At 48.6% G+C, this 26,643-nt stretch overlaps 1 protein-coding gene and 1 long non-coding RNA gene across 2 annotated transcripts; one reads left to right on the top strand and one right to left on the bottom strand.

Moving 5' to 3' along the window:
* Positions 1-2,513: 2,513 nt before the first annotated feature.
* Positions 2,514-5,092, bottom strand: LOC129713193 (uncharacterized). The gene is made up of 2 exons (XR_008726195.1): positions 4,852-5,092; positions 2,514-3,059 (listed from the first exon to the last, which is right to left on the bottom strand). It is a non-coding gene; the product is annotated as an uncharacterized LOC129713193 (long non-coding RNA).
* A 4-nt stretch (positions 5,093-5,096) lies between these two features.
* Positions 5,097-20,003, top strand: LOC129713192 (lysoplasmalogenase-like protein TMEM86A). Its single transcript, XM_055662044.1, has 3 exons — positions 5,097-5,284; positions 15,281-15,545; positions 18,714-20,003. Exons 1-3 carry the CDS (start codon positions 5,249-5,251, stop codon positions 19,121-19,123), a joined length of 711 nt encoding a protein of 236 aa, XP_055518019.1. The 5' UTR covers positions 5,097-5,248; the 3' UTR covers positions 19,124-20,003.
* The last annotated feature ends 6,640 nt before the right edge of the window (positions 20,004-26,643 follow it).

Here is a 26,643-nt window from a genome sequence, read left to right as displayed (position 1 = left end):
TTCTGTGTCGTCGGAGTAAATCAAATCCTCACATTCTCCTTGTAGCTTCACTTAAAATTTCACTAGAATCATAAAGTCATACTGCACGGAAATAGGCCCTTCTCTCGACTCAAAACATCACCTATTCCTTCCCTCCAGAGATGCTGCTTGCCCTGCCGAGTTACCCCAGCATTTTGTGTCTATCTTCAGTGTAAACTAGCATCTGCAGTTCCTTCCTGCACCTTCAGCCCAAGTCATCCATGAGACCAAGATGCTCCAGCTACGCTTGTCCCATTTGTCCGCATTTGGCACAAATCTCTCTGAACCTTTGCTATCTCCAAGAAATTGCAGAGAGTTGTGAATGTAGCCCGGACTGTCACACACAACAACTTCACTTCCATGCACTCCATCTACACTTCACGATTATCCTTCCGATAAATCACTGAGATGGATTCTAAATTTGCTACTGATTTAAGATGTACCTCCATTGACTGCGTTTATACCTCACGCACCCTCGGCAAAGCCGCCAGCATAATCAAGGACCAGTCTCACCCCGGTCACTCCCTCGTCTCCCCTCTCCCATCAGGTAAGAGGTACAGAAGTTTGAAAACGGACACCTCCAGATTCTGGGACAGTTTCTTCCCAGCTGTTATCAGGCAACTGAACCATCCTCCCACTGGCTAGAGTGACCTCCTGTCTAACTCATTGAAGACCTTTGATCTATCTTTAGTGGGATTTTATCTTGAATAAATGGTGTGTTTATCCTTTTATCTGTACAGTGTGGACGGCTTGATTGTAATCATGTATTGTCTTTCTGTGACTGGATAGCATGCAACAAAAAGCTTTTAACTGTATCATTGAACACTTGACAATAATAAGTTAAACTAAACTAAAATGAAATAATAGTACCTGTCTCAACTACCTCCTCTGGCAGATTGTTCCATATATCCACCATTTTGTGTGAAAATGTTAACCCTCAGGTTCCTATTAAACCTTCCCCCCCCCCCCCCCCCCTCACCTTAAACCTATGGCCTCTGGTTTTTGATTCCCCTACCCAGCGTAAAAGACTGTGTGCGTTTACCCTATCTTCCCCCCCCCCCCCCCCCATGATTTTGTACACCTCTATAAGATCACCCCTCAGCAATCCTGTGCAATTAGGAATAAAGTCCGAGCCTGCTCTGCCTCTTTCAATACTGGTCCTGGATTTCCAGCACCATCTTTGTGAGACCTCTCTGCACGCTGTCCAGCTCGATGGCATCTTTCCTCTAGCAGGGAGACCAAAACCAAACACAATGCTCCAAGTGCGGCCTCACCAGCACTTTGTACAACTGTAACATGATATCCCAACTTGCCACTGACTTGCCTCAGTCTGAAGATGGTCTCGACCCGAAACGTTGCCTTTTCCTTCGCTCCATAGATGCTGCCTCACCCGCTGAGTCTCTCCAGCATTTTTGTCTACCTCCCAACTTCTATGCTGAGTTGGACACATTTACAATTGACAGATGCCAATTAATCTGTAAACCTGTACGTCTTTGGAGTGTGGGAGGAATCCGGAGCACCCGGAGAAAACCCACGAGGTCACAGGGAGAATGTGCAAACTCCGTACAGACAGCATTGGTAGTCAGGATTGAACTCGGGTCTCTGGCGTTGTGAGGCAGCAACTCTACCGCTGCACCACTGTGCCGCCCTAGGCTTTGTTCGGCCACATCTCTCTTTCCGCTCTCTATTGCCCTCTCTTGCCCTAGTACAAACAGTCTGAAGAAGGGGCCCGATGTGAAACACGGTGTTTAGTTTGTCACATGTGCTGAGGTACAGAGAAATTAATTTTTGTATATGTTCAGTACAAATATCACTGTACATACACAGTGCAGGAAGGAACTGTAGAATGCTGGAGTATAGCGAAGATAGACACAAAATGCTGGAGTAACTCAACAGGACAGGCAGCATCTCTGGAGGGAAGGAATGGGTGACGTTTCGGGTCGAGATCCAAAAGCATTAGCACTTGTGTACATAAGCACTTAGATACATATCAGATAACATAGAAACATAGAAATCTAGAAAATAGGTGCAGGAGTTGGCCATTCGGCCCTTCGAGCCAGCAGCGCCATTAAATATGATCATGGCTGATCATCCAAAATCAGTACCCCGTTCCTGCTTTCTCCCCATATCCTTGATTCCGTGAGGCCTAAGAGTTAAATCTAATTCTCTCGTGAAAACATCCAGTGCCTTGGCCCCCACATAAGCATCTGAGATACAGTACAAGTGTATAACAGTGGTACACTAATGCACCAGTTTCACTCCATTTTCAAGTCCCAGTTGTTGTAAGTGCAGGGATCTTGACCTGGCCATGTAGGCCCGTTGCCATGGCAGCGTTGTAGGGTCGGCCTGGCCAAGCCACTGCTCCACCGCTGCAGACCGCGTCTGCTCCACGCACTCGGCCTCTTGGAGCTGCGCCCGGTCCAGCCGAGCCCCAGGCTGTTGCAGGGCCTCCAGCTTGCCCCCACAATGCTGTTTAAAAAAAAGAAACAAATATATTGTAATCAATAAATTTATTGTACTCAAAAATAAATGTACTCAATTATTGCAAGAATAATATACACAATACAAAACAACACCAAACATTGTTACCAAATAGCAAACCCACCACCGTAATACAAAATCTAAACATATATTCCTAAATGTTACACTCTTAAACAACTATTTCCCCATCCTTATTCAGGATAGATTCCATCCCCCGCGGTGCCCAGCGGTCCCGGAAATCCACCAGGGGGCGCCTGTGGACAGCGAGTAGACCAAGTCTAGCACCACCCGACCGATGCCCACAGTGTAGTTTGGGGTGGGGGCTCCAGGATTTAGACCCAGCAACAATAAAAGACCCGCAAGATGGTCTGCACCCCTGGTGCTGTTGATGTTTCTATACACCTTCTGCTCTTGGTTCCGATTTTGGAGGATCAGCCTTGATCATGTTGAATGGCGGTGTTGGTTCGAAGGGCCGAATGGCCTACTCCTGCACCTATTTTCTATGTTTCTATGTCCTTCTTGGCAGCATAGGTCATGGACTCGCCAACAATATCCAGATCCTGAAGAAGAATAAATCATAAACGTTAGCAGATATCGCATGGACAACATCACTTGGTGTTCTTTCAGTTTAGAGATACAGCGTGGAAATATTCCCTTCGGCCCACCGAGTCCGCGCCGCACCAAATCCCCCCTACACTTATTCTATCCTAAACACCAGCAACAATTTACAGAAACCAATTAACCTACAAATCCACGTCTTTGGAGTGTGGGAGGAAATCGGAGCACCCGGAGGAAACCCACATGGTCCCAGGGAGAATGTTCAGCCTCCGTACCCATAGTCCGGATCGAATCCGGTTCACTGGCGCACTTCTACCAACTACGACACCGTACCACTAATCTCCTCTACAGGATTGCCTCTCATTTTTGATTGAACGAAAAATCCAGCATGGAAACAGGCCCTTCTGCCCACCGAGCCCATCCCGACCATCGATCACCCATTCGCACTAATTCTATGTTATCTAATTTTCTCATCCACTTGACTACACACCAGGGGCTATTTACAGGTTTGAATTAACCTACAAGCCCAATGTGTAAGAAGGAACTTCAGATGCTGGTTTAAACCGAAGATAGACACAAAAAGCTGGAGTAACTCAGCGGGACCGGCAGCATCTCTGGAGAGAAGGAATGGGTGACGTTTCGGGTCGAGTCCCTTCTTCAGACTGGTTAGGGATAAAGGAAATCAGAGATATAGAAAATGATGTAGAGAGATAAAGAACAATGAATGAAAGATGCAGAAAGGTAACGGTGACAAAGGAAACAGGCCATTGTTAGCTGTTTGTTGGGTAAAAACGAGAAGCTTATGTGACTTGGGTGGGGGAGGGGTAGAGAGAGAGGGAATGCAGAGGTTACTTTAAGTTGGAGAAATCAATATTCATACCACTGGACTGTAAGCTGCCCAAGTGAAATATGAGATGCTGTTCCTCCAATTTGCGTTTTGGCCTCACTATGACAATGGAGGACAGAAAGGTCTGTGTGGGAATGGGAAGGAGAATTAATGTGTTTAGCAACCTGGAGAGCAGGTAGGTTCAGGCGGGCTGAGCGGAGGTGTTCAGCGAAACGATCGGCCAGTCTGCGTTTGGTCTCGCCGATGTATAAGAGTCATCATCTTGAACAGCGGGTACAGTAGATGAGGTTGGAGGAGACGCAAGTGAACCTCTGCCTCATCGGAAAGGACTGTCGGGGTCCGTGGACAGAGTCGAGGGAGGAGGTATAGGGACAGGTGTTGCATCTTCTGTGGTTGCTGGGGAAGGTACCTGGGGAGGGGGCGGTGTGGGAACTACAGATGCTAGTTTTACACCAAAGATAGATACAAAAATAGTTTCACTTTGTTATCACCTCTTCCACAGCCAACAATGGACCATTGTGGGCTCCACCTTTCGTGAGTCATCGGTGCTGGCTCTGTCCCTTCTCATACATCTAGTTTCCCCTGACTCTCTCCCCTAACTCTCAGTCTGAAGAAGGGTCTCGTCCTGAAGCGACACAAATTTCCTCTTCTCCAGAGATGCTGCCTGTCTCGCTGAGTTACTCCAACATTTCAGGTCAGCCTACAAACCCCCTCGTCTTTGCAATGTGGGAGGATATATATATGGGGGGGGGGGGGAAACCTGGCCACAGGGAGAACGTGCAACTCCACATAAGCAGCAGACCCGAGGTCAGGATCGAACCGGGGACTGTGGCGCAGTGAGGCAGCAGCTCTCCCGGCAGCAAAGCAGGCACTCTGCATTCGAAAAGTCTTTCGCAATCTGAAAGCAGGTGGAGAAGCAGACAAAGGGTTTTCCTGTGGTTACAAACCTTGCTGAATATACGGCACAGGTTCCCTGCCACGTACGCTGGTTAGGGTGTACACACACACACACACACACACACACAGGCCACCGTTGCTTCCCAGCTGTATCTAGATTGCAGCTGACAAGAAGCGATCACGTGACTGGTTGTAAACATAACTTGCTCATTCACTCGAGGCAAACACCCTTTTGAATTTCAGCTGGTCAAACAAGTTTCCTTCCCTTTCAACTCTTCTACTTGTTTTTTCCCAACCCCTGACTTGGGTTAATTTGAATACGAATGTCATAACCACACGTACTAAATCATAGCCACACCACAACCACGGTAAGCCCACAAACCAGGGGAAAGAGCGGACAAAAAATCAACTCTGCTAAAGACACAGGAACGGACCTCGCAAAGCAAGATGAGCCTCTGCAAAGTGGGACTGCCTGTTTCTCTGGTAGGTCACAGTCAGAGTGTGGATTAAATCCACTTTCAATTTACTAAACCGGCGTTGTGAAAGCATATGTTTTCTGCTTTGGTGCACACTTGCAAAAGATTGTATCGGGAGGGCTGGAGAGTTCTTGTTAGCAGGCGACTGATAAGTGAAATGTTTTTCTGTGCAGGGTTTCGAGTACGAGCGGAATGTATCCAAACGTGAATGCGAGTCAGAGAGTCTGGGAGAGAAACAGGCCCGACCGCCCAGCATTTTCGTGCCCATTCTGCGTCTATGCTCTTGTTCCGCAGCTGTCTGTGCCTCAGAGATACCAACGCCCAACACGACACTCCTTAAATATAGTGAGAGGGCCTGTCCCCACTGCTCTCCCCATCTGTTACACATTCCAAGCATACTGTGGGTGGGGGAAAAATGATTCCTCAGATGCCATAAGACCACAAGATGTGGGAGCAGATTTAGATCATTCGGCCCATCCAGTTTGCTCTGCCATGGCTGATCTATCTCTCTCTCTCTGAATCCCATTCTACTGCCTTCTCCCCTAAACTTTGATGCCTTTATTAATCAAGAACCTATAATTTCTGCTTTAAAAATACCCAATGACTTGGCCTCCACCGCCGTCTGTGGCAATTAATTCCACAAATTCACCATCAAGCTCTATCAACCTATCTCTCATCCCAACTCAAAGTAGATTTAGACATCTCTCCCATGGGGAATAGATTCATATGGTCTAAGCTATCAGACATTTCATAATTTTGTATATCTGTCAGGTCACCCCTGCCCACCCCAGTCCTGTCTCTGCTCCACACTGAATTGCTCTATCCCCAGGCTATATCTGGGTGAACACTAACACAAAGATCTGCAGGTGCTGATTTGCAACAAAAAAGGAAACAAAGTGCTGGAGTAACTCAGCGGGTCAGGCAGCATCTCTGGAGAACATGGATAGGTGACGTTTCACAGAGTGCTGGAGTGACTCAGTTGGTCAGGCAGCATCTTTGGAGAACATGGATAGGTGACGTTTTGGGTTGGGACTCTTCTTTAGACCCTGGGTTGTCTTGGAAAATCTCCAGTGTTTTGGTCTGGCCTCTTCCTACCTCCTGTTCCCACCCCCCTCTACTTTCAGTCTGAAGAAGGGTCCCGACTCAAAACGTCACCCATTCCTTTTCTCCGGAGATCCTGCCTGACGCGCTGAGTTACTCCAGTATTTTGTGTCTATCTTCGGAATGAACCAGCGTCTACAGTTCCTTCCTGCACACTCTGCACAAGACCCAATCCAGGTTTTATGAAGTTTGACCATAACTTCCGCGCTCCCACATTGTAAGCTCCAGCTAATTCTTCACCACATTATCTAAGGATGATGGCACCTTCAGAGAGACCTATAGAATTATGGAGTCATAGCAGCATACAGCACAGAAACAGGCCTTTCATAAGGTCATGTGATAGGAGAAGAATTAGGCCATTCAGCCCATCAAGTGTACTCCGCCGTCTTCTCCTCAACCCCATTTTCCTGCCTTCTCCCCATAACCTCTGACACCTGTAATCAAGAATCTATCTATCTCTGCCTTAAAAATAGCCATTGACTTTGGGCCTTTCAGCCCAACCTGCCCATATGATCAAGATGCCCCATCTACACAAATCCCACCTGCCTGCGTTTGCCCATTATCACTCTAAACCTTTCCTTTCCTTGTTCTCAAAGGTCCTTTTAATACTCCCTCAGGCTCGGTACATTGTACATGTCCTAGACATCAGTACATCGGTCATTTTTAATATTACATTTCATCTGCCATGGCTCTACCGATCTTAATAACTGATCAATAGCATCCTCTTGACTATGACCATTCACACCACTGTCATTTTCTCTTCTCCCCTGTCCCGTCAGGCAAGTCAAGTTTATTCGTCACATTCACATACGAGATGTGGTGAAATGAAAAGTGGCAATGCTCGCGGACTTTGTGCAAAAAGACAAACAAACAAACAACCAAACAAACTACAAACAGAATCACATATTATTTTACATATTAAATATTGTGGGCGGAAGGAAAAAGGTTCAGTAAAGTTAGTCCTTGGTGAGCTAGGAGTTTACAGTCCGAATGGCCTCTGGGAAGAAACTCCTTCTCAACCTCTCCGTTCTCACAGCATGGCAACGGAGGCGTTTCCCTGACCGTAGCAGCTGGAACAGTCCGTTGCAGGGGTGGAAGGGGTCTCCCATGATTTTATTGGCTCTGGAGTTGCACCTCCTGATGTATAGTTCCTGCAGGGGGGCAAGTGAAGTTCCCATAGTGCGTTCGGCCGAACACACTACTCTCTGCAGAGCCTTCTTGTCCTGGGCAGAGCAATTCCCAAACCAGATGGTAATATTTCCGGACAAGATGCTTTCCACCGCTTCTGCGTAGAAGCACTGGAGGATCCTCGGAGACACTCTGAATTTCCTCAATTGCCTGAGGTGGTAAAGGCGCTGCCTTGCCTTACTCACGAGTGCTGAGGCGTGTGATGCCCATGTCATATCCTCAGAGATGTGGACTCCCAGATATTTAAAACCGCTCACCCTATCCACAGTATCCCCATTTATCCTCAATGGTGTGTACGTCCTCGGACGATGTGCCCTCCTAAAGTCCACGATCAGCTCCTTAGTTTTTTTGATGTTCAAGAGGAGGCTGTTGTCCTGACACCAGAGTACTAGATCAGCCACCTCCTCCCGGTAGGCCTTCTCATCGTTGTCTCAGACCAGGCCCACCACCACAGAGGCAGAGGATAAAAATGTTTGAAAGCTATTCAGACTTAGCTTCTTCCATGCTGTTTGGAGTTGAGACAATAGAGATACAGCGTGGACACAGGCCCTTCAGCCACCGAGCCCGCATCGACCAGCGATAATCCCGTACACATGCACTATCCTAAACACCACGGACAACTAACAATTGGCAGAAGCCAATTAACCTGTATAAAACCTGTACGTCTTTGGAATGTGGGAGGAAACAGGAGCACCTGGAGCAAACCACGTGGTCACAGGGCGAACGCACAAAGTCCGTACAGACAGCACCCATAGTCAGGGTCTAATGCGGCTCTCTGGCATTACAAGGCAGCAACTGTCAAATTCAAGAGAGTTTATTGTCATGTCTCCCAGATAGGACAATGAAATTCTTGCTTTGCTTCAGCACAACAGAATATTGTAAGCATAAATAAATACAGAACAGATCAGTGTGTCCATATATCATTGAATATATACATACACACACACATAAATAAGCACATAAAGTGCAATAGGCTATTAAAGTTCAGATTTTTGTTTTCAGTTGAGTTTAATAGTCTGTTGGCTGTGGGGAAGTAGCTATTCCTGAACCTGGATGTTGCAGATTTCAGGCTCCTGTACCTTCTACCTGAAGGCAGCGGAGAGATGAGCGTGCGGCCAGGATGGTGTGGGTCCTTGATGATGCTGCTAGCATTTTTGAGTCAGCGACTGTGGTAGATTGTAGCCACCGTGCTGCCCCTGTTATCAGACCACTGAATGGTCATTTCATAAGCTGAGGGTGTAGTCCCGAACATCCAGCCTTCCTCGTTACGGGCCTTGCACTTTTTCCATCTACACTTTGTAGGTGTAACACGATTCTCTCCACTCGGTTTATTTATTCTTTTGCACCACTCGCTGTACTGTGTGTGGCTCGAATCTATTCATATATGGTATCAATTGACTGGATAGCACGCTAAAATAAAGTTTCCCTCAATTTTGGTTAGGTGTGACAATAGTAAATAATGCCAATACCATTATCAACATCACTACTAATCTTCATAGCACCGCCACATTTATTAATCATCCCCTCTAAGTTTAGGCAGCATAGTGGTGCAGCTGGTAGCACCACTTCCTCACAGCGCCAGGGACCCGGGCTTGATCCTGACCTCGCGTCTTTCTGTGTGGAGTTTGCATGCGCTCCCAGTGACCACGTGGGTTTCCTCCGGGTGCTCCAGCTTCCTCCCGCATCCCAAAGACGTGCGGGTTTGTGGGTTAATCGACCCTCTGTAAATTGCCCCTGGTGTGTAGGGAGTGGATGAGGAAGTGGGATAACATAGAGCCAGTATGACGGGTCGGCACGAACACGGTGGGCCGAAGGGCCTGTTTCCATGCTGTATCTCAAAACCAAACTAACCATCCAAATCAATGATGAATATAACATGGCGGTGCTGACTCGAAGAGCTGAATGGCCTACTCCTGCACCTATTGTCTACTGTCTAAAGGTCCCAGCACAGATCCCTGTGGTACATCTCTGCTCACAAGGTTCCCATGACAAAAGAACTCTCCACCATTAAAAAGTGACGCTGCCTGAATTCGATTAATTCCTAATTTTCTCAAGTGTACATTAACCCTATACAGAGCAACCATGGAACTTTCTGGAAGGTTGTTCCAAGATTTAGAATTGGTGCTGATGGAGGAGCAGTTAATTTTCATGTCACGAGGGTGAGGGATGTGAAGGCAAGTCTGCAGGTTAGAGAGAGTTCATGAGGTTATAAGAAGCAATAGGAGCAGATTTAGGCCATTCGGCCCATCAGGTCTATACTGCCATTCGACCATGGCTGATCTATCTCTCCCTCCTGACCCCATTCTCTTGCCTTCTCCCCATAATCCATGACATACTAATACTAATCAAGAATCTATCTATCACTACTTTCAAAATATCCACAGACCTGGCCTCTGCGGCCTTCTGTGGCAGAGAATCCCGCAGATTCACCATCCTTATTTACTTAGGAGAGCGGAGTTACTGCTTGGAAACAGGCCCTTCAGCCCACCGAGTCGATTCTGACCAACAATCAGCAGTAGAATATCCAGCCGCTGATCCTCTCTGGTAGTCACTGTATTAATAGATGATCTAGTTGGACCTATTCAATGGTGACCCCCCAGAATACTAACAGTGGGAGACTTGAAATTGATCATATAATTGTGCATCAGGAGAAGTAGTTAGACAGATTTGTTCTTGTTGGATCTTGTGTGCCTCTAATGTTATTTGTCATTAATCAGCCCACCTTCAATGTTGTGGGAAGGAACTGCAGATGCTTGTTTAAACCGAAGATAGACACAAACGCTGGAGTAACTCAGCGGGACAGACAACATCTCTGGATAAAGGAATGTCTCCCATTCCTTTTCTCCAGAGATGCTGCCTGTCCTGCTGAGTTACTCCAGCATTTTGTGTCTATCTTCACCTTGAATGTTGTCTTTGGGTTTGCTTTTGCCGCAGAGGTCGCTGAGTAGTTGGGAACGGAATGGACTGTCAGGTAATCATCATTGAACATCCTCACCTTTGACTTCATGGTGGTTGAGTGGTGAATCTCTGGAACTCTCTCCCACAGAGGGTAGTTGAGGCCAGTTCATTGGCTATATTTAAGAGGGAGTTAGATGTGGCCCTTGTGGCTAAGGGGATCAGGGGGTATGGAGAGAAGGCAGGTACGGGATACATAGTTGGATGATCAGCCATGATCATATTGAATGGCGGTGCAGGCTCGAAGGGCCGAATGGCCTACTCCTGCACCTAATTTCTATGTTTCTATGTTTCTATGTTGGAAATGGTACATAAGTGGGAAAACGCACACTGCCAGATTTAGGGACAGCTGTTATCAGGTAACTGGTAGAACCATCCTACCACAACTAGAGAGCGGACCTGAACTGCTATCTATCTCATTGGTGACCCTCGGACTATCTTTAATCGGACCTTACTGGCTTTACCTTGCACTGAACTTTATTCCCTTACGTTATTGCACTGTAAACGGCTCGATTGTAATCATATATTGTCTTTCCGCTGACAGGATAGCACGCAACAAACGGTTTTCACAATACCTTTGTACACGTGACAATGAACTAAACTGAATAGGTGGGTCATTACGATGGCTGGGACCAGGACATTGCCTGAGAAACGCCCACACTGATACACTGAGGCTAAGATCGTTTACATCTGGCAATCACAAACCATCTTCCTTTATGCCAGATCTGACAGGCCAGAGTTAAGAACAGATCTTTAGACTTTAGACTTTAGAGATACAGTGCGGAAACAGGCCCTTCGGCCCATTGAGTCTGTGCTGCCCAGCGATCACCCCATACACTAGCACTATCCCACATGCTAGGGACAATTTACAACTTTTACCAAAGCCAATTAACCTACAAACCTGTACGTAGGGTGGTAAAGAAAGCTTTTGGTGTGCTGGCCTTTATAAATCAGAGCATTGAGTATAGAAGTTGCGATGTAATGCTAAAATTGTACAAGGCATTGGTGCGGCCAATTCTGGAGTATGGTGTACAATTTTGGTCGCCTAATTATAGGAAGGATGTCAACAAAATAGAGAGAGTACAAAGGAGATTTACTAGAATGTTGCCTGGGTTTCAGCAACTAAGTTACAGAGAAAGGTTGAACAAGTTAGGGCTTTATTCTTTGGAGCGCAGAAGGTTAAGGGGGGACTTGATAGAGGTTTTTAAAATGATGAGAGGGATAGACAGAGTTGACGTGGAAAAGCTTTTCCCACTGAGAGTAGGGAAGATTCAAACAAGGGGACATGACTTGAGAATTAAGGGACTGAAGTTTAGGGGTAACATGAGGGGGAACTTCTTTACTCAGAGAGTGGTAGCGGTGTGGAATGAGCTTCCAGTGAAGGTGGTGGAGGCAGGTTCGTTTTTATCATTTAAAAAAAAATTGGATAGTTATATGGATGGGAAGGGAATGGAGGGGTATGGTCTGAGCGCAGGTATATGGGACTACGGGAGATTATGTGTTCGGCACGGACTAGAAGGGTCGAGATGGCCTGTTTCCGTGCTGTAAATTGTTATATGGTGATATGGTCTTTGGAGTGTGGGAGGAAACTGAAGATCCCAGAGAAAACCCACGCAGGTCATGGGGAGGATGTACAAACTCCGTACACACAGCACCCATAGTCAGAATCCATCCCGTGCCTCGGGTGCTACCGCTGGTGAAATGGACTGAGAAATGGCAAATTGGGTTGAACCCAGGTAAGTGCGAGGTACTGCATTTTGGGGACACTCATGAGGGTCGGACATGAGCCATGAAGGGTTTGACCCTTGGAGGTAGCGAGGAAAAGATGAACATTAGTGTACGTGGAAATGTCCTTGATGGCGGCAGCGCAGAGAGATAATGTGGTTCAGACACGTGGGAAGTTGGCCTTCATTAGTCGGGCATTAATTAGCAAAGCAAGGAGGCTAAGATATAATTGTATTAAACAGTGGTTAGACCGAAGGTTTAAGTTGAGGGGGGGGCGGGTGGGGTGGGTGGGGTGAGGGGGGGCGGGTGGGGGGTGGGGGATGTGAGGGGGGGAAGATTTAATAGATATCTGAGGAGATATCATTGGTGAGATCATTGGCTGGGCTTGCAGTACAGGTAACATAAGCAGAGAATAATCGGCAGAATCGAAAGACAAATAGAAAGATAAACAACAAGGAATGAGATGGGTGAACAGACATTTCAGAGAATGAGGAGAAAGGAATAGATGGAGTAAATGGCAGGTTTGCAAAATATTAAGATTTTGACAGGCATGGACAATCATAGAGTCTAGCATGGCCTTACAGCACCGGAGACCCGGGTTCGATTCTGACTACAGGTGCTGCCTGTACGGAGTTTGTACGTTCTCCTTGTGACCTGTGTGGGTTTTCTCCGGGTGCTCCGGTTTCCTCCCAGACTCCAAAGACGTACAGGTTTGTAGGCTAATTGGCTTTGTAAAATTGTAAATGGTCCCGAGTGTGTGTCGGATAGTGTTAATGAGCGGGGATTGCTTCTCGGCTCGGCCTTGGTAGGCCAAGGGGCCTGCTTCAGCGCTGTATCTCTAAACTAAATTGTCATAGAAAAATACAGCACAGAAGGAGACCCTAAGGCCCAGCTTGCCCACGACACCCAAAATGCCTCATCTACACTAGTCCTATCTGCCCAGTTTCACCCATATCCCTCTAATGCCTGGAATAACAGGAGCTGATTTACACAAAAGGATACAAAGTTCTGGAGGAACTCAATGGATTAAGCAGCAACTCCATGGATAGATGACGTTTTGGATTGGCACCCTTCTTGAGACTGAACATTCTCCTGAGATGCTGCCTGGTCCTCTGAGTTACTCCAGCAATTCTGTCCTCTCTGGAATAACAATGTAGTCTCAATATGTTTGGGTCTGAAACATTAATGGCCCTGTCCCACGGTACGAGTTCATTCCAAGTGCGCTCCCGAGTTTAAAAAAAAATTAAACTCGTGGTAAGCACGGAGAATGAACATAGCGGGTACGTCGGAGCTCGGGGACGTCTCTTAGCGGCTCGTAACGCTAACGGCAGGTACTCGGGAAGACTCGCTAATGGCAGGTAAGCTCGGGAAGACTCGTGAAGATTTTTCAACATGTTGAAAAATGTCCAGGAGAGCCCAGAGTACCGACGAGTGGCCATTACCGTAAATCTCCGAGTTCGAATCAGGGCAAACTCGGGAGAGCTCTTGGAATGAACTCGCACCGTGGGACAGGGCCATTAGGATACTAAATTGCTTTAACATGATTGCCAATGGAATACATATCCAACAATCCTCACCAACTTCTACAGATGTGGCAAAGAGCATGTTGTCGGGATACATCACAGCCTGGTTTGGGAACAGCTCTGTCCAAGACCACAGGGTAGTGCCGAGATGGCAGCCTCGCTTGCAGCCTGTGTGTTATTTTGACTTTTTTTGTTATGCTTGTCAGTATGTTTTTATGTGGGGGGGTGGGGGGAAACTGTTTTCAGTCACTTACCTCGACGGAGATGTGATCTTTCTCCTTCCCCCCTTTTGCGGCCTAACAACTGGATTGGTGCGGCCTTTCCTGGAGACCGGCCCGTTGCTTCAAGCTGCAAGCGTGGCACGGGCATACCATCATGGAGCGGGCGAGCCTTTGCCGAGGATCATTGTGGAATTACACCGACCGCGGGGCCTGTGGACTTTAACACCGTGAAGCAGCGGTCTCCGGTAAGAAGCGGCGGACTCGGGAGTTTCCATCATCCCGACGAGGGGGCTTGAAGAGTGGACCGTCGGCAACTGCCCCGATCAAAGGCCCCGACCACGGGTGAAGAAAGGAGGAAGATGACTGAACTTTATTGCCTTCCATCACAGTGAGGAATGGGGATTCCACTGTGGTGGATGTTTATGTTCAATTTATTGTGCATTGCATTCTTTTTGCTAGTGTGGCTGTATGGGAACTCAAATATCACTGCACCCTAATTGGGTGCATATGACAATATATGTGAACTTGAACTTGAAGATATTACAAAGAGTGGTGCACACAGCCCAACCATCACACAAATCAACCTCCCTTCCATTTACTCCATCTACACTTCACGCTGCCTCGGCAAGGCCAGCAGCATCATCAAGGACCAGTCTCACCCCAGCCACTCCCTCTTCTCCCCTCTCCCTTCAGGCGAAAAGTACAGAAGTGTGAAAACACACACCTCCAGATGCAGGGACAGTTTCATCCCCAGATGTTATCAGACAACTAAGCCATCCTCTCACCAACTAGACTGCGGTCCTGACCTCCCATCCACCTCATGATCTATTGATCACTAGACCTTTGACTGGAAAGCACATGGCAAACAGCTTTTCACTGTACCTTGGTACACATGACAATAATAAACTAAACTAAAATAAACAGCACGGTGGCGCAGTGGTAGAGTTGCTGCCTTGCAGCGCCAGAGACCTGGGTTCGATTCCAACTATGGGTGCTGTCTGTACGGAGTTTGCACGTTCTCCCCATGACCTGCGTGGGTTTTCACCGAGATTTTTGCTTTCCTCCCACACTCCAAAGACGTACAGGTTTGTAGGTTGATTGGCTTGACGTATGTGTAAAAAAATGTCCCGAGTGTGTGTAGGATAGTGTTAATGTCGGCGCGGTCCCGGTGGGCCGAGGAACCTGTTTCCGCGCTGTATCTCTAAACTGAACTAAATGGTTGAGTGGATTGTGTGGGAGCAGGAGAGAGTTAATTACGTTGTAGTCATGGCTTGTTCTCTGTGTCTGCAGGATAACAATGATGTCGGAAGGTTGCTTCCTTTCTTTATGGCTGTCTGCATCTACACAGTCGTCAATTCGATTCCCTCGGCACCACTTTGGGTGAAAGGATTGAGCAAGATCCTGCCACTCATCTGCCTGTGTGTCTTTATTCTGAATCATGGGAAAGACTTCATCAGTAAACGCCGCAGGGTTCAGAGATTGCTCCTCGCTCTCCTCTTCTCAGCAGCAGGAGATGTGCTTCTGCTCATGAACAATACAAAGACCTTCATTGTCGGTAAGCCCTTGGTTTTTAGAGAGCTTGTTATATAGCGGGTTTCGGTTAGAGCGGACGGACCTGCCGAAATTCAGCGCCAGGGAGCGTCTGGGTGAGCTACCCCCGACTCGCACTGCCACCCCGCACTGCCCAGCAACACCTCCTCTGCCCACACCACCACTGCCATGCCTAGCGACATCAGCTCCGGCAGGTTTCTCTGCCATATCTGCTGGACGCCACCCCAAGCCCACACCGCCTCTCTGCCTGGATACTTGACCATGCCTCCCGACCCCACGCCCCACTGGTTCCTCAACCGGCATTCTGGACAGATCCTCTGCCATGCCTGCCGATGCCACCCTAAGCCCTCACTTGTCTCTCTGCCTGGTTCCTCCTGCACCTCTCTCTGCCTGTCCCCACCTTCTGACACCACCCCTGGTCCACACCGCTTCCTCATGCCCGCCTGTATTGCTGTATTGAGACCTTGTAGCTTAGGGCAGGTAAGGCTTTGATTTCATGATTGAGCTGAAGAAAAGGCTCCTCTGTCAGTGCAGTCCCTGTTCAGTCTGAATTTTATTGGTGGGTCTCTGCACATAAAAGTAGGGGTGGCACGGAGGCGCAGTGGTAGGGTTGCTGCCTTTCAGCGCCAGAGACTCTGGTTCGATCCTGACTATGGGTGCTGTCATTACGGAGTTTGTACGTTCTCCCCGTGACCATGTGGGTTTTCGCCAGGTGCTCCGGTTTATCCCACACACCAACGATGTACAGGTTTGTAGGCTAGTTGGCTTGGTGTAATTGTAAATAGTCCCCAGTGTGTATAGGATAGCGTTAATGCGCAGTGATCGCTGGTCAAAGGCATGTTTCCACAATGTATCTCCAAACATGTACACAGTACGGGAAGAGAGGTGGAAGGTTATTGTGGTTGTGTACGTGCACAGTGGGACGTCCCGGAATAGTAACAGCCGATCTGGGATCCACGACAACTTTTAGTTTAGTTTAGAGATACAGCGTGGAAACAGGCGAGTCCGCACCGACCAGTGATCCCCGGACACTAACACTATCCTACACACACTAGGGACAATTTACATTTACACCAAGCCAATTAACCTACAAACCTGCACGTCTTTGGAGTGTGGGAGGAATCCGTAGATCTCGGAGAAAACCCACGCAGGTTACGGGGAGAAGGTACTTGGGTCTTTCTGCAGATGCTGGTTTAGACCAAAGATAGACACAAAAAGCTGGAGTAACTCAGCGGGGCAGGCAGCATCTCTGAGTAGGAGAAATGGGTGACGTTTCGGATAGAGACCCTGACAGACAGCATAGGAACTTGCCCTTCGGCCCATCATGGCAAGAGAAATGGATGAGCACTGTGGTGGGGGAGGGTCACAGAAAAAGAGAAAGAGCGCAGGGAGGGGTATTACTTGAAATTGGAGATTTATGAGGATGCAGGGTGACTTGGACAGGTTGGGGGAGTGGGCAGATGCTTGGCAGATGCAGTTTAATGTGGATAAATGTGAGGTTATCCACTTTGGTAGCAAAAACAGGAAGGCAGATTACTATCTAAATGGTGTCAAGTTGGGAAAAGGGGAAGTACAATGGGATCTGGGAGTCCTTGTTCATCAGTCAATGAAAGTAAGCATGCAGGTACAGCAGGCAGTGAAGAAAGTGAATGGCATGTTGGCCTTTATATCAAGAGGAGAATCGGAACAAAGAGGTAATTCTGCAGTTGTACAGGGCCCTAGTGAGACCACACCTAGAGTATTGTGTGCCGTTTTGGTCCCCAAATTTGAGGAAGGGTCCCCTAATTTGAGGAAGGTTTACAAGGTTAATTCCCGGGATGGCGGGACTGTCATATGCTGGGAGAATGGAGCAGCTGGGATTGTATACCGTAGAGTTTAGAAGGATGAGAGGGCATCTTATTGAAACATATAAGATTATTAAGGGTTTGGACACGCTAGAGGCAGTTCCTGATGTTGGGGGAGTCCAGAACCAGGGGCCACAGTTTAAGAATAAGGGGTAAGCCATTTAGAACGGAGACGAGGAAACACTTTTTCTCACAGAGAGTTGTGTGTCTGTGGAATTCTGTGCCTCAGAGGGTGGCGGAGACCGGTTCTCTGGCTACTTTCAAGAAAGAGCTGGATAGGGCTCTTAAAGATAGTGGAGTCAGGGGATATGGGAAGAAGGCAGGAACGGGGTACTGATTGTGGATGATCAGCCATGATCACATTGAATGGCGGTGCTGGCTCGAAGGGCCGAATGGCCTACTCCTGCACCTATTGTCTATTGTCTATTTCAATTTTCATACCGCTGGGTTGTAAGCTACCCAAGCGGAATATGAGGTGCTGTTCCTCCAGTTTGCCTGTGGCGACACTTTGGCAATGGAGGAGGCCCAGGACAGAGAGGTCAGTGTGGGAATGGGAAGGGGAGTTACGATGGTAGATCCAGCAGGCTCCTGAATATTGTGTCTGCAGTGTTTACAGAGTTGACGTGGAAAAGCTTTTCCCACTGAGAGTAGGGAAGATTCAAACAAGGGGACATGACATGAGAATTAAGGGACTGAAGTTTAGGGGTAACATGAGGGGGAACTTCTTTACTCAGAGAGTGGTGGCTGTGTGGAATGAGCTTCCAGTGAAGGTGGTGGAGGCAGGTTCGTTTTTATCATTTAAAAATAAATTGGATAGTTATATGGATGGGAAGGGAATGGAGGGTTATGGTCTGAGCGCAGATATATGGGACTAGGGGAGATTATGTGTTCGGCACGGACTAGAAGGGTCGAGATGGCCTGTTTCCGTGCTGTAATTGTTATATCGTTATATGGTTATATGGTCTGAATATTGATTTCTCTAACTTCAAGTAGCCCCGGCATTCCCTCTCTCTCTATCCCTCCCCCACCCTAGTCGCACCAGCTTCTTGTTTTCACCCAACAAACAGCTAACAATGGCCTGTTTCCTTCAGCAGTTACAGTTTTTTGCATATTTTTCTTTCATTGTTCTTTATCTGTCTACATCATCGCCTATATCTCTCATTTCCCTTATCCCTGACCAGTCTGAAGAAGGGTCTTGACCCGAAACGTCAGCTATTCCTTCTCTCCAAAGATGCTACCTGTCCCGCTGAGTCGCTCCAGATTTTCGTGTCTCTCTTCGGGGTAAGAGGTGGGGCTGTGTGACTAACGTTGTCTCTTCCACACCACAGGTGCGGCCATGTTTGCCCTGGCTCACTGTCTCTTCACCTCGGCCTTTGGCTTCGATCCGCTGAACATGAAGGCAGGAGGCGTGATTGGCGTGGCAGTGATGCTGGGCTTGTCTTTCCTCAGCACCTGCTCCACCATCTACCAGGTGCTCCTGCTGTGCTGCTACTGTTCCCTGATCGGCCTCATGTCCTGGCGGGCCAATGCTCCCGTGCTCTTCTGCAGCCACAGGCCTCCACCACGGGTGACCGGGGCAATGGGGGCCTGGCTCTTTATGGTGTCAGACTTTGTCCTGGCCACCAACCTGCTGTGTTTCACCGTGCCCTTTCAGAATCTCATCGTGATGGGCACTTACTACATGGCACAACTGTTCATTACCCTGGGCATAGTGAAGGAGAATGAAAAGATTGACTAGATCGCCCCTGTTTAGTTACTGTGATGGAGATTGTTCCACTGAGGAGGTTTTGGCATTATTCAGCAAATACCATTAGATCTTAAGTGATTGGTGCAGAATTAGGCCATTCGGCCCATCAAGTCTACTCCACCATTCAGTCATGGCTGATCTATCTCTCCCTCCTAACCCAATTCTCCTGCCTCGTCCCACATAACCCCTGACACCCGCACTAATCAAGAATCTATCAATCTCTGCCTTAAAAATATCCACTGACTTGGCCTCCACAGCCTTCTGTGGCAAAGAAATCCACAGATTCACCACCATTGAGTTACAGATATTCAGTAAACCCTCGTTATAATGGACCAAGGGGTCGGGGTTGGGGAGGGGGGAATGGTGTCCGTAATTGATGATTGTCTGCTATAACCAAGTACGGGGTTATCATCGTATGTAGTTGAAACAAAGAACAGCAGATGATGGTCAATACACAAAGTGCTGGAGTAACTCAGTGGAGTAAATCTCTGGGACCTTTCTTCAGACTGATTCAGTTGGCTGAGTTACTACACAGTTTGTGTCGTTTCACATTAGGTGCCAATGCCCGCTGGCCTGCAGCAGCGAGCCCTTCTTCATCAGCTGCCTTACAGTCCGGTTGATGTGGCTGTTGTTGCAGTTCATGTTGTAGCAACTGGGACAGAGGTTTCATCAGGCCGGTACTGACAGGGCGAGCTCGGTCAACATGGGGCTCCCTCCCCTCTCACCTGCTGCTGCTGCTGCATCTTGCCGTCATGCCGTTGCTTTCTCCGCCACCTCCTCCTCCCATCCACTCTGCCGCTCTCTCCTCCATCGCTGCCGCCTCCCTTCTTCCTTCTCCCCCACATCTACCAAGGTGGAGAATGTCGGTGTCTCCGGGGGAGAAGAGATGGAGGTGGTGTTGGAGGGGGGGAGGGGAGTGGGGGGAGAGGCCGAGCGGACAAAACAACGGGAGAAGGATAGGGAGCAGGGAGTGGCCAAGAGACGACCGACAGGAAGAAGTGGCAGCAGGTAAGAGGGGAGGGAGCCCCATGGTGACTGAGCGAGCCCTGTCAGTGGTGGCGGTGGCCTAAAGAGTGCGCATTCCCCAGGGGCCACAACATGAGCCGCAACAACAACCTCGCCAACCGGCTGGTGTAATGGGTGAGGAAGGTCTCGCTGGTCCACCTTGCTGGTGTTGGAAGTCACGGGTGTAGGCAGCTGGGGAGGCAGTGCAAGCCGGGGAGATGGTGCATGCCGTGGCTGGCGTCGGCAGGTCTGTCCGCTACAACCATAATCCGTTATAAAGGGAAGACAGACACAAAAAGCTGGAGCAACTCAACGGTTCAGGCAGCATCTCTGGAGAAAAGGGAATGGGTGACATTTCGGGTCGAGACCCTTATTCAGACAGAGGGAAACCAGAGATATAGATGGTGATGGAGAGAGATTTGGAAGAATGGAATTAAAGATCTGCAAAAAAGTAATGTTGATAATGGAAAGGGTCCGTAAACAACGAGGTTTTACTGTATAAATGCAAATCTCCCGTGCATTATCTGCTGGCACCACCTCACAACACTTTTGTTCTGTGTTATAGTCGTTCAGTTGTACAGCATAGGAACAGGCCCTTCAGCCCATCTATCAGGGGTGGCGTCGTGCCTATCTTTACTAATCCCATGCCAGCATTAATTCCCTCTCTACCCAGCTCAATCAACTATCTGTCCTGTCCTCACTGTTCTCACTGTTCCTACCTCCACCACCTTCTCTGGCAGCTCATTCTGGATACCAGCATTTCCTATGGAAAAGCCGCATCTCAGATCCCCCTTCAACCTTCTCCCTCCCACCTTAGACATACGCCCTCTCGTTTTACAGGCCCCAACCATGGGGAACATGGTTTTGCCTGTCTACACTATATGTGCCTCCCCTAGTTGTATAGACCTTTATCCTGCCATCTCTCAGCCTCCTATTCACCAGCGAAAACGGACCCAGCCCATGATCCAACTCTCCATTTCACTCAAACCCTCCAATCCAGGCAACATCTTTATCAGTCGTTCCTGCATTCTCTCTCGCTTCATCACATCCGCTCTGTAGTGCGGTGACCAGCACGGCGTACGGTACTTAAATATAGCCAATGAACTGGCCTCAACTACATTCTGTGGCAGAGAATTCCACAGATTCACCACTCTCTGTGTAAAAAATGTTTTTCTCATCTCGGTCCTAAAAGATTTCCCCCTTATCCTTAAACTGTGACCCCTTGTTCTGGACTTCCCCAACATCGGGAATAATCTTCCTGCATCTAGCCTGTCCAACCCCTTAAGAATTTTGTAAGTTTCTATAAGATCCGCCCTCAATCTTCTAAATTCTAGCGAGTACAAACCGAGTCTATCCAGTCTTTCTTCATATGAAAGTCCTGACATCCCAGGATGTTCTTGTATTCTTTACCACACAGGATTGCTTGCTGCCCTACAATTATTTAGTTTAGTTTAATTTAGTTTTGTTTAGTTTAGTTTAGGAAAGAACTGCAGATGCTGGTTTATTCGAAGATAGACACAAAAAGCTGGAGTAACTCAGCGGGACAGACACCATCTCTGGAGAGAAGAAATGATCAGTCTGAAGAAGGGTCTCAACCCGAAACGTCAGCCATTCCTTCTCTCTGGAGATGCTGCCTGTCCCGCTGAGTTACTCCAGCATTTTTGTGTCAATCTTAGTTTTGTTACGTTCAGAGATACAGCGTGGAAACAGGCCCTTCGGCCCACTAAGTCCCCACCGACCAGCAATCACCTGTACACTCGTTCTATCCTACACAATAGGGACAATGTATGAAACTAATTAACCTACAAAGCTGCACATTTGAATGTGGGAGGAGACCAGAGCTCCTGGAGAAAACCCACGAGGTCACGGGGAGAACGTGCAGGCTCAGTACAGACAGCACCTGTAATCATCTCTGGCGCTGTGAGGTAGCAACTCTACCGCTGCGCCTCTGTGCAGCCTGGTCTGATGTAGCAAGCTGCTCTGTCAAATCAATAAAGGTCCAATTTGTGCACACTTTCTCCCTATTCTATGATTTGTTCTGTTTGAACTTTGTTTTCTGAGATAGTTAGAAAAGCTGTATTTTTCCTCATTGTTATCAGAACGCCAAATACTGGCATCAGAAGATACATAATTGATAATGGGGCATAAATGAATATTGTGAGTGGTTCTAGATGCTCTAATAGTGGAGAGCAATAAATCCTGGGCATTGCTACTGTGACCATTTTATTCTTTGGATAACGAGACTGGAGAACATTCAGTCTCGGACCTGTTGTGTGTTGTTCTGATCTTTTCCTGGTGAACCTCAAATCTATCTCTGATTACCCCCCCCCCCCCCCCCCCCCCCCCCCCCCCCACCCACCCCCCACCCCCCCCCCCCACCCCCCCCCCCCCCCCCCCCCCCCCCCCCCCCCCCCCCCCCCCCCCCCCCCCCCCCCCCCCAGGAAACTTGGTGTAAAGTCTATGTTTTATATACATTGGTCGCAGATTGTAAATACCTTTCATTACAATTGAACTGTGCTAAATAAAGCTTCACACTTGGTGAAAACATTGAATCTGAGTGTTCTTCGTGGCCATTCGGTTGATCCATTCAGACTATCAGCTGCCGGTAACATCATAGAGCATAGAACATAGAACAGCACAGGAGCAGGCCCTTCAGCCCACTATGTCCATGCTGACCTTGATACCAAGATAAACTAATCTCTGCCTGCATGTGATCCATATCCCTCCATTCCCTGACTATCTAAAAGCCTCTTAAAAGCCACTATTGTGTCTGCCTTCACTACTATCCTGGCAGCCCATTCCAGGCACCCACCACCTTCTATGTAAAACAACATGCCCGCCCATATCCTTTAAACTTAGACCCTCTCATCTTAATGCTATGCCCTCTAGCCATTGGCATTTCCATCCCGGGAAAAAGGTTGCAACTGTGTAGGTTCATAGTGTGTTGTTGGTCCATGGGTAATGCTGTAATCACTTTTCAATGTTCAGACTGATCTAAAGTTTCGACCCACTGGCTTTCGTTCCATCCAAGTAGGCGACCTGTTTCTGAGCATCACAAGGAGCTCTGGTCTGCCTCACAGTCACAGTGGCGGAAATCCCGGGGGCAGGTATTTGTTTTGAGAGGTGGGGACGCCCCCCCCCCCCCCCCCCCCCCCCCCACAATTATTTGTAATCCGGATTTTAAAACCCGGTGAAATCTCCGCTTTCCGCAAGACTGGGGGTGGGACTGATGATCGAGGGCGTCGATTGGACGAGAGAGACGTCGGTCAGCAGGCGATGAGGGCGGGACATGATGATTGAGTGCGGTGATTGGAGGAGGGAGACGTGCCCAGGTCACAACGGCAACTCTGGACATAGACCTGCGCCTCACCCGCAGCCAGGATCGATCCCGGCCAGCTCTCCGGCGCGGCAATCGCTGCCGAACCGCCACTAGACCATCCTCGCCCCCTCCACGCCCGGGGGTGGCCACAGACGTCGGGAGTCAGATGGGCGCGGTGCCCCCAGGCCCACAGCCAGCGCAGAGAAGCAGCACTAAACCCAGCTCAACTCTGCCTCTCCCACCGGGTTAACCTACAGCCCTGCCTGGACTTAAGGGAAACATGGCCCAGGCTTACAGCCAGCACGGAGAAGCAGCGCTAGCTCCACGGCTCCAGACTGGTATTCCATCAGTCCAGGCAAGGCGTTGAAATTGGCAAGGCATTGAAATTGACAAGCACTCCCCTCGTTCGACACTTAACTCTATTAAACAATGTAACAAACAGCCTTTAGGATTTTTAGCCTGCGGTAACAAAGATACATTTTTAGCTGTTAAATAAGAAATTTGTATTTGAAAACACCTCCTTGTTTCACGGAGTGACCACTAGGTGTTTGGAGTGAATCCCTTACATGGATATAGCGGACAATCGGCAATAATGGACACCATTCCCTTCCCAATGGTCGGTTATAACGAGGGTTTACTGTATAGACGGGTACTGACTGCACAGAGAACCACTAGTGACCGTGTCGCATGGGAGGAAAGGGGAGGTGGGAGAGTGAATAAGCCTCATACGAGGGAAACGGGAATATGTGGAAACGGGAATGGGAAAAGCCGGAATCCATTGCAGGGATGAATAATAATTGGAGAGATTCGGGTGTGTGGCGCTGTAAGGCAGCAACTCTACCACTGCCCCACCGTACCACCCTAAGAGATTTACAGAGGCAGATTAACCTACAAACCTGCACGTCCGTGGGAAACCGGAACACCCAGAGGAAGCCCACGTGGTCACAAGGAGAACGAGGAAACTCCACACAGACAGCACCCGAGGTCAGGATAGTATCCGGGTGTCCGGCGTTGTGAGGCAGCAGCTCTACCCGCTGCGCCACTGTGCGGGGTTGGGAAATGGACAGACGATATTCCTGGTCGGGACCCTTCTCCAGACTGATTGCTTCCCAGGAGGCTTGCCACTCCAGGACATCCAAGATGTAGACACGGTTTCAGCCCGGGGGTTGTGGATGCATCCCTCATTCTCTGTGTCCTACAGTTCTGCTCACACTCTCCCGCCATCCACACGGAGCAAGGATGGATTCCCCCTGGTCGTCACCTTCCACCCCACTAGCCTCTGCACCCAAACATCACAGGTTGTCTCTGCACAGACACTGCCTGGCTGACCCACTGAGTTCCTCCAGCACTTTGTGCTTTTGCCCAAGATTCCAGGACATAGAAGGCCAGCATCACCTGAACAAGGAGTGGACCATCTTACAAACTGTCCCCACACCTCCCTCCCCATCCCTCCCCTGCCTCCCACCCCTCAGGCCCCTCCAGTACAATCGGTGGTAGAGCCTGAAGTGCCTACGTTGGGTTAAGGGGTCACCTTAGAGCCCATGGAACCACAGTGGTGGGCCACCATCCATGTAATCAAGGATACCAAGAGAACAAAGCCACAAAGGTGTCCAGCCGACCCACTCTAGGACCATGACATGGCTTCTTTCATTGGGGATTGTGGTTCCCCCCTCCGCCAATCCCCCACCTGTGGCTGTAGGTGGTCATCACCTGCGTCTCCTCTATGTCCCGCAGTTCTGCCCTCGTGCTCCCATCCCCCCCAGACTGGACAAGGATCGAGTTCCCCTGGTCCTCACCCTTCATCCCAGCAGCCTAGTGACTAGCCTTGTGTGGTGCCGCAAGGCTCGGTGCTGGGACCCCAGTTATTTACAATATATATTCATGATTTAGATGAGGGAATTAAATGTGACATCTCCAAGTTTGCAGATGACACAAAGCTGGGTGGCAGTGTGAGCTGTGATGAGGATGCTATGATGCTGCAGGGTGACTGGATAGGTTGGGTGAGTGGGCAGATGCATGGCCAATGCAGTATAATGTGGATAAATGTGAGTTTATCCACTTTGGTGGCTAGAACAGGAAGGCAGATTATTATCTGAATAGTGTCAGATTAAGAAAAGGGGAGGTGCAATGAGACCTGGGTATGCTTGTACATCAGTCACTGAAAGTAAGCATGCAGGTATAGCAGGCAGTGAAGAAAGCTAATGGCATGTTGGCCTTCATTGCGAGAGGATTTGAGTTTAGGAGCAAGGAGGTCCTACTGCAGTTGTACAGGGCCCTAGTGAGACCGCAACTGGAGTATTGTGTTCAATTTTGGTCTCCTAATTTGAGGAAGGACATTATTGCTATTGAGTGAGTGCAGCGTAGGTTCACCAGATTAATTCTCGGGATGGCGGGACTGACATATGATGAAAAAATGGGTCGACTGGATTGGTATTCACTGGAATTTAGAAGGATGAGAGGAGATCTTATAGAAACAAAAAGATTTTTAAAGGATTGGACAGGATAGATGCAGGAAAAATGTTCCCGATGTTGGGGGAGTCCAGAACCAGTGGTCACAATTTAAGAATAAGGGGTAGGCCATTAAGGACTGAGATGAGGAAAAACCTCTTCACCCAGAGAGTTGTGAATCTGTGGAATTCTCTGCCACAGAAGGCAGTGGAGGCCAATTCACTGGATGTTTTCAAGAGAGACTTAGATTTAGCTCTTAGTTCTTTGATTCCTTTAAATCAAAGGATATGAGGAAAAAGCAGAAACGGGGCATTGATTTTAGATGATCAGACTTGATCATATTGAATGGCAGCTGCCTCGAAGGGCCGAATGGCCTTATCCTGCACCTAATTTTCTATATTTTCTATTATCTATGTTTTCTCCTCCAACACGTTATTCTCTGACATTGTGGCACAGTGGCGCAATGGTAGAGTTGTTGCCTTGCAGTGCCGGAGACCAAGGTTCAATCCTGACTATGGGTGCTGCCTGCACGGAGTTTGTATGTTCTCCCTGCGACCTGCATGGGTTTTCTCCGATATCTTTGGTTTCCTCCCACACTCCAAAGAAGTACAGTTTTGTAGGTTAATTGGCTTGTTGTGAGTGTAAATTGTCCCCAGTGTGTGTGGGATAGTGTTAATGTGCGGGGATCACTGGTGCATGAGGACTCGGTGGGCCGAAGGGCCTGTTTCCGCTCTGAAGA

The sequence above is a fragment of the Leucoraja erinacea genome, chromosome 35 (assembly GCF_028641065.1).
Source record: "Leucoraja erinacea ecotype New England chromosome 35, Leri_hhj_1, whole genome shotgun sequence".
NCBI classification, from domain to species: domain Eukaryota; kingdom Metazoa; phylum Chordata; class Chondrichthyes; order Rajiformes; family Rajidae; genus Leucoraja; species Leucoraja erinaceus.
Note: the sequence above shows the minus strand (reverse complement) of the source record. Positions and strands in the feature narration are given on the sequence as shown.